The following is a 9,114-nucleotide window of genomic DNA, read 5'->3' on the forward strand; positions in this document are numbered from 1 at the left end:
ACTCCACAACACACTTTCAAAACACCTTAAAACAAATTTCTACCTCAAAAAATTAACATATTCATCTGGAGATTAATTTATGGTAGAATTCCCACTCGTAGTGAACTAGACAAGCGTAATATCGATCTCAACTCACTCCTCTGCCCATTATGCAACTCACACATTACCAATATAACTAATAGACAAAATTTGTCTCATTAGTTATAAATAGTACTATTTAATTTTTCATTTTTCACACACCTAACCCCTAACTTCCATTAAAATACAAATCGAACCCCTCATTTTATACATATATTCTAAAATATTATTTATCCCATCACTAACACAAAAAATACTGAATAATAACACCCACCACGCTACTATTGTGCTACATTTTTTTTTGTCTCCAACGATAAAAGAAGCAACTTTCGTAAAATGAACAACCCTTCAATGCTACTAAAAGATGTCGAAAAACATTTTTTTTTACAAAATAGATCAACTAACTTAAAAAAAAAACCCCCGAACGCTAAGAGAAGCAACTTTCACAAAAGGAACAACCCTTCAATGTTAGATGTCGAAAAAATTTCTTTTTTACAAAATAGATCCAGACTTTTTTTTAACTCGCAATTAAAACGGAGCCCCCGGCGCGAAGCGAGGGCTCCACAACTAGTTGAAACCATTGAACACATCCTTTGCCTTTGTCCGAAAACATCAAGTGTATGGATATCTATACTAAATTGGTGGAACCTCCCTTCTAACACCATCACCACCATTAACGACGTAACCATCTCGGAGAAATCGTTCACTACGACTTCACACATTTGGCAAGCCACTAAATGGGCCTCATCTTCTTTGAAAACACCGGAACCTCAATGTTTTTAGCAAAAAAGAATGGTGTGTAGCTTCAATTTTAACCGAAATACAAGCACAGACATACGGCTTGAATATCCAAAAGATAAAAGAAATCAACAATCGATTGGCATCAATGGCTCATCAATCCGTCAGCCTACACTTCGAATCAACAAAGATCGGGCATTGGCTAATTTTCATCATGTCCAAGATGGCCCCTTTGCATCCACGCCTCTTCATGAATAAGTTTTGCATTTTGTCACTTGGTTAAATGGGCAGTATTAATCAACTTTGTCACCGCAAAGTCGGTACTATTCGTTTAATTCTATCCAGCTTGACGTTTCAAGTTCCGCGGTGCCAAATTGCTATCTTATTCATGAAGTGGTCATTTACTATTTTCCGATATCATCACATTGTATAGAACAAGCTTGGTGGTCAACCGCACTTCGCTGCGGTCAAAGTGTGGTTGACCTTGTGATTATTGTTTACTGTTGTGTGATATGCTTTGTGTTGTGTGCTATAACAATAATGCTTTGTAGTCAACAGGATATATACTAACATTCCATAGATGCATTCTTATTTGTAGGGTGACCAAGTTTACAAACTATACATACAGCTTTTGTTCAAAAGTTTAACTGTTTTAGATATTTTTTCATTGCACAAATGCAAAAGCTACATTTGTGCAAAAGATGTGAGAACTTTGTTAGTTAATGATGCATTCTTCAATAGCTTCTCGAGTTATTTTAATCCCTTTTCTTTTTGGATTGATAGATGAAAGTAACTGTGTAAGTGTGATGTTTGTCACATTTTTTGTCAGAGATATGGCATAGCAGCATACCAAGTTGATACATGTTTTGGACAGGAATTTGACGATGCTTATCTGGGTTAGTGAAGAGGGTTCTTTTTGGCCTGAGATATCAGTGGGTCTATCTTTTGGTGTGGATATTTCTTCTGATGGTGCGAATGTTGATTTGAGTACGTTGTCGACTACGAAGTCTTATTGTTTTTTTAGCAAAGGACTATAATGAACTCCAAAAACAACGATTATAGGGTCATTTGCGGAAAAAATTCGCATAAAGGGGCTAACAATATTTAATTTAAAAAATAACTGGGGTTTTACGAAAGAACTAAAAGTATAAACTAAAACAAAATTAAAAAAAAATACCATAAACTTGAAAAAACTCTGTTGTTTTCATTTGGGTTTTTTTGAAATCAGTGAAAAATCACTGGATCTTTAACAAATCAATACTTGATCGATCAACGAACATACCTACAACAATAAAAAAGTCTATAGCTTTGGTAACAAAAAATAATAATCGATCAAAAATATAAACAACCTATTGTAAATAAAGTCATAACCTGACTAAAAATTTTAAGATCTGATTAGTACCCCATTCGGACATGCTCTTTCGTTTCCTGAGGTAAAGATCCTCTTGCTCAACAATCTCTTGAGTAGATGAAACAGAAACCGCACCAGTTTAAGCTTCCAAAGGCTTCAATTTTCCAGCATAAAAAAATTGAATATTGCTTTTTCCTGTACCACCTGTTATGAAGGCCTTGAAGCAGTAGGTAGTTTGTAGAAAGATTTAGAAGGAAAAAAATATGTACATATGCAGCTATTGGTTCACCCACAACTATACAAATTTAGCTACCACTTACGTTTTCACTGCAAGCCAAACCATGAGAATCACAAAGCACTGAACTTAACTACCCATAAGGTAAAACGCAAAGAAGACAACCAACCCGAAAATCAAAGTAAAAATTCGTAACCAAATACCTCTAGGCATCCTTGAACCACTTAATCTTTCAAAATCCAAATGGACAATATCCACAAATCTTAACATTGTATGTTTACTAATACATTTAGATTTACTTTTGGTATCAAGAATCTACACTAATAAATGCAAATTTATAAGATTGCATTTAGATATAAGATAGTTAGACCTCCAAGTCTCCAACACATAATATCCATCCTTTTATAGTCGGCAAGGGAAGCTCGTCTAATATGTAAATAAAATTTTGGAAACAAATACACATACACTAACAGAGTAACAAAATATTTCACAAACACACTCCATATACAAACATACCAAAATAAATCCACAGTCAGCAACAAACAGCACGAAAAAAGTAAAATGCATAACTATATTTCATAATCAAGTTACCTTACCCAGTAAAGTGAATGAGAAACAATCAGCAACTAAAGCAAAAACCTTCAGATAACACCAAGTCAAAAGAGATGAACCTGCAGCAGAGTTTTGAAAAAAGAAATTAAACAACTGAGTAACCAAAACATATATAAATAGTCGACGGAAAAAAAAAAACCTATAATAAGCGCCAAAATCCCAAACATAGGAAAAGAAGCACAATCGAAGGGCAGCAAAATATAATCATTAAATAATTACTACGGAGTATTTGTTAAGAAGATATCAATAACAAAAAAAAAAAAAAAAAAAAAAAAAAAGAAACAGAAATCGAAGGACGCAACGAACCTGGGAATAATGAAACAAAGGGAAACGTAATTTCGCCCAAAACGGTGAAGATGATGGTGGTTGCGACGGAGTGGATAACAGTCGAAGAAAACGATGGTGGTTACAGCCGAAGACGGTGACGATGATAGTGATTGTGACGGAGTTGAGAACAGGTGACGAAGACGACAATCGTTACTCCGGATACGATGGCAGCGAAAAACACGGTAGTGGATGGGCCGGAGACGACGACGTCGAGATGAAGATGGCTTGTCAAGAAAGATGGAATGGCGGTGAAAAGTAAAGAAAAAAGACCTGCATACCAAGTGAAGAGTCTAGAAGCATATGTTGTTGGAAAATATTGAAGGGTCCATGTAAACTTGTATATCTCTTACTCTTACTCCATGTAAACTTGTACTCCGTATATCTTACAACCAGAAGATTCTAGAGTAAAATAGGGATTATGAATGGGGTAGAAATAGGTGGTGGAGATAAATATTTACAATGTGAAAAGACTAATACCCTTTAACATTTAAATATGATGTAAAAGTTTTATCTGTGCTTCTAGAAGAAAAAAAAAATTCTGTCGTGTAGAGTATAAAATTTAATAATTTAAATAAATTTTTGTTGATAGTTAATCTCAATATTAAAAAGTAAAAGTATCATTCCTCCCATTAGGTTGGTGATCTTTAAATCTCTATAAAGGTATTACTACATAATTAGTGGTGTAATGATAAGGTGCTTTTTACACCGGTGTCTTAAGTAAAACTGGAAAAAAATTCGACCGCGCGTTGCTGCGGTTCTATTCAGCGCGCGGTCGAATTTGAATATTCATTAGTTTTTTTTAAAAAAAAGTGTCCGAACGTAGTTAGTTTTGTTTTGTTGATAAAATTATTTCAAGTCGGACAGTGCTAGCGAAAAAATTTAACTTACAGTGAGCAGAAAGATACGGGTTGTCGTTTTGTTTAGCAATTTTTAAAAAGTATCCGTTTTGAACGTACTTTTTATCGTTTTGTTCATAAAATTATTTCGAGTAAGACGGTGCTATCGAAAATTTTTAACTCGCGGCGAGCGGGAAGATATGGACTGTCGTTGTGTTTAGCGTTTTTTAAAAAGTGTCCGCTTCGAATGTAGTTAGTTTCGTTTTGTTGACAAAAACATTTCGAGTTTAACGGTGCCAGCGAAAAAATTTAACTCTAGGCGAGAAGGAAGATACGGGCTGTCGTCGTGTTTAGCGTTTTTTTAAGAAGTGTCCGTTTCGAGTGTACTTTTATTGTTTTGTTCATAAAATTATTTCGAGTAAGAAGATGCCGTCGAAAAAATTTAACTCGCGGCGAGCAGAAAGATACGGGATGTCGTTGTGTTTAGCTTTTTTTGAAAAAATGTCCGTTTTGAATGTAGTTAGTTTCGTTTTTTTCACAAAAATATTTCAAATTTAACGGGCTAGTCGGTGAAATTTAACTCGGGGCGAGGAGGAAGATACGGGTTGTCGAAGTGTTTGGGTGAAGTTTTTATTTTAATTGAGGGAATTGACGTTTTACCCCCTGGAGTTCAGGGCAGTTTTTGTAAGTTGTTTATAATTAAGGGGGGGGGGGGGGGGGGGGTTTTTCCATTTTTTAGGTGGAATTTTGAGTCAATGTCGTTTTAATCAATTTTTGGGCGAGAGTGGGGCCAAACGATCAAACATCGCGTGACTTTTAGTATGTCGTTTTAATCAATTTTTGGGCGGGAGTAGGGCCAAACGATCAAACATCGCGTGACTTTTAGTATATAGGGAAAATGTTTTAAAGTATATTTTTTCAATAAATCAATAAATTTGTATACTCCGTATTATTTATTGTACAGTCCGCATAGATGTCACAAATTTATCAAAATAATTTTGGATATAGTTTCACTAAATTTCTACAATATTCCTAAAATGCAGCGGTATCCAAATCGCCATCGCCATCGCCATCTCTTACATATCAACCTCATGAACATCGTTTTTCACCTTGAAAGTGATGTTCTCGACTCTGACATCGACGCTGATACTAATACCGACGCGCTACCAGACCCAAAGAACAAATCCGACAACGCATTCCCAATATCTTCCGGCGCGTACTTCACAACACCCGCAAACTTCCTCTCTTTCGCAACCTCAACTCGCTGCATCTCATAAAACTCTCTATACGCCGGCAACAATTTTTCCGCGACCGAAACTTTAATCTCGTCCCTAAGTTTACCATCCGGCACAACAACCGCTAGCTGTTTACGATGCACTTCTTCAAACACCATATTTATTTTTTTAAAACTATTTATTGCTTCTTCCCGCGCCATTTCCGTTACATTTGTAGGGACCACATCAATGACGTGGCTCCACGCGACTTGTTCGTAACTGACTGCAAATTTCTTTACATCCGCTTCACGTTTGTTTGCCCAGTCTTCGCCCAGAAGATACTGCAACCTCGATGATCGCACTTTCGAGACGATATATTGAACATTATTCGCGAGAAATAAATACGATTGAGATACGTCTTTGTAATGTTTCGATTTACCATCGAGTTTGCAAATTACTACGAAAATAAGCCACGCTAACCATAACGATAACGGAGAATCGGCGTACAACGATTGATCAAAAAATGTTTCCGGCAATTGCGATTTTTCCGGTAGCGGATATTCGTGTAAAATATCAGTTAAAACGCCGTAATCTCCGAGTAAAGAGATGTAATTCATCGATTCGATTGTGAATTTGTGAACTCCAGAGTTAGATACAGTTGTTTTTAACGATTCTTTATTGATCAACGTTTCGAATTCCGTTAGATCTAACCGTACAGTTTCCCCTAATTTGATTAATGAGTTGAGAGCTTGGTTCACCGATGAAGACGTTGACTGAAACGAGAAAATCGACATGATTTCCGGCCATTGATTAGCTATCGCGGTGTACATATCGAGCATTCGAAAGATCCTTTCAGCTGATTTTTTACTGTTTTTCGCTACGGTTTCTGGAAACAAGAACAAAATTGTGGCGCCTTCTTTTGTAATTTCGTTAAAACACGCTTCACGAATTGCATTAGACGAAGCGAAAACATGATCGGATAGAATTCGTTCTCCGTTAAATAATGTTTTAACGGTGATTTTAACGGCGTCTAGCCAGTTTTTGATTTTAATGTCTAAAACCGTCCAATCCATTTTTCGAGCATGAGTAGATTTCATCTTCTCAACTCCAAGCTTATAAATGCCTTCATCAACAATCGATTTACGTATCGTTTTGTAAATGTTTACACATTCTTTACCATAACCAGACGAAATCATGCATTCGGCTATCAATTTCAAATCGATCATGATTCCTTCAGCAGCATCTTCAACTTCAGTTATTAACTCGGTTACAACTCGTATCTCATCATTATCCGATTCATCTACAAAATCTGATACACTCGATCTAGCTGACGTCCCGGACGACCTAGTTGAAACGGACTCCGGATCTAATTGAGCGCAATTCAACGACAAAATTTGATAAAACTCCTTCTCTAACCGTTTCATAGCAATTTGCATGAGGTGTTGAGCTCTAATAAGCAATTCAGAATTTGAATTTTCAGCAGCTAACATACGCATAGCTTTATGCAGTTTATTAACTATCTTCATAAACTCCAAAGCTTCTCTACGATTGTCGTAGAATAGCGAAGTGACCTTCGCGTAAGTAGACGTTTCTAAATCCCATTTAACGATTAATGGCTCCGCGTTTTCCAGCGTTTGAACCATCACCGAGTCGGATAAACTCCGACTCGGTGTTGGTAAGCTGAAACGAGAAGGAGAAGGATAATGAGCTATGAAAGATGATGAAGATCGTTTGGGGGAGAAACCGAATTTCTTCATTGTTTTTTTTATTGATTTTGAGAAAGAAAATAAGATTGAAAATATAAGAAAAGTTTTGAGAGTGAAAGGATTTTGTAAGTTTATGAGTGTGTGGTTGTGGGAGAATATAATTTTTAAGAATGTGAAATATGAGAAAGGAAGGGGTATAAATAGAGAAAAAATCACACGGAGTTAAAAGCCGCAAATTAAGGACAAGATTTCTGCTATTTTGACTTTAGTAATTAGTGTGGGAAACTGAAACTCTTTAATTTTGACTTTAAATTCCAATGATTTTCGGGTTGATTATTTTATTCGACTTGTTTAATAAAAATAAATACTCCGAAATTATATTACGAAGACTTATATGTTGAAATTATATTATTTATTCTTATAATTACATAAATTTCATAAAAGTACCTTTAAAAATTGGCTATTTAACTGTTGTTTTTACCTTCTTCCTTCTATAAGATTTCAAATCATCTCAAGATAGTTTAGTCGTTAACGTTACGACGTTAATGTTATGATTCTCACGATGGAACTATACACATTTACTCGTTTTTTTTACCATGTTACCAATATATTTCAAAACATTAATATATCATGACAAAATGCATGTATATTGACCAAGCAAAAGTGAGATTAAAACTTTGTATTGAGCCACCACAGTATAATCATGTTTATTTAGTTTGTTTTTGTTGTTATTTTAATAATATGTTTGTATTTGTATGCCACATGTGGTTACGAATCGTTACAACGAGTCTTGCTTATAGATAGTTTAAACGTTTACGGAGTAATTGTTTTTAACTTTCTAGTTTTGAGACTCTTCGGTTCTCTTTGTACTATTTGATTGAAGTCGTTTTCTTTTGAAAAACGTCTTCATTTTATATATAAGATTTTGTTTTTATTTTTTGAAAAAAAAAATGAAAAAAAGAGAGAAAGAAAGTATAATTACGTTTGGTCCGCATGTTTGAGATTCTTGGGACAGTCCAAAAAAACAATTTAACCTTTTATATAGTAGTTTTAACTTTTTGGATATAAATTATATTCTGTATAAAGTACTCGTAGTGGAAAGAATATTTAGACAATGATATCCAAGTTTAATGCGTCAGAGATGACATGTCTTAGTAATCTGACGCGGTGTCGAAGATAGCATAGGTTGATGTTGCTTATGTGGACAACTTCCACTAACAAGGCAACAACCATTTTTTAGCTGTCCTCTTCCAAGAAGATGGAGATGATGAAGTTTCCTACTTTTTACCTCCTCTTTTGAAACTTAACAACATAAAAAAGTGTCATTATAAAAATGCTACGTATAGTATAAAATTACATGTCTATTCAATATCTACATCAACCAAATACTTTTCCAATTGCTATTGTTATCAAGTATCAAAAGCAAGTTTCTCAAATTTCACTTGTTAACACTTAAGATACTTTTGGTGTTTCATATTATTAAATATCGTAAAACAACAACAACAACAACAACAACAACAACAAAACTCAATCCCGCATATGCAAGGTATAGGGGAGGTAAGATGTAGACAATCCTTCCCCTATCCTAGAAAAAAGACAAGTCATTTCTCCACCCGAAGTGAAATACTTCCAAGAGTAGAGAAAGTCATCCCTCTCAATGTTCTATGAAAAGAGAGATTGCTTCCAAAAGGACATCCGGCCTATAAGTAGGAAAAATTTTAAAAAAAATAAAAAATATAAAAAATGAGACGCCATGAAAATGGTAGAATCAAATTTCCATGGGTTTTAAATCCTGCCTGAAATTCAATTTAGGCTCTAAGCGACAGTCAAGTCGCCAATAAATCGACGCTTGCTGTTGACTCGATTAATAGAGCCAATTATTAAATATCGTAAAAGAAATCTTATAAAATTACTAAAATAGACAAACTAAACAGTACCATTACTACAATATTTTTCTAATTGATATATTATATAATTAGTTATACTCAAATTATATAATTAGAGATTGGGATCCGTC

At 34.8% G+C, this 9,114-nt stretch overlaps 1 protein-coding gene across 1 annotated transcript; it reads right to left on the reverse strand.

The window, feature by feature from the left end:
- Positions 1-5,242: 5,242 nt before the first annotated feature.
- On the reverse strand, positions 5,243-7,161 carry LOC139896094 (exocyst complex component EXO70H1-like). The gene has a single exon (XM_071878677.1). It carries the CDS (start codon positions 7,146-7,148, stop codon positions 5,283-5,285), a length of 1,866 nt encoding a protein of 621 aa, XP_071734778.1. The 5' UTR covers positions 7,149-7,161; the 3' UTR covers positions 5,243-5,282.
- Positions 7,162-9,114: the final 1,953 nt, after the last annotated feature.

This window comes from Rutidosis leptorrhynchoides, chromosome 3, assembly GCF_046630445.1.
Source record: "Rutidosis leptorrhynchoides isolate AG116_Rl617_1_P2 chromosome 3, CSIRO_AGI_Rlap_v1, whole genome shotgun sequence".
Taxonomy (NCBI): Eukaryota; Viridiplantae; Streptophyta; class Magnoliopsida; order Asterales; family Asteraceae; genus Rutidosis; species Rutidosis leptorrhynchoides.

Coding starts and splice junctions, on each gene's coding strand:
- LOC139896094 (XM_071878677.1), bottom strand. CDS start 7,148: ATGAAGAAATTCGGTTTCTCCCCCAAACGATCTTCATCATCTTTCATA.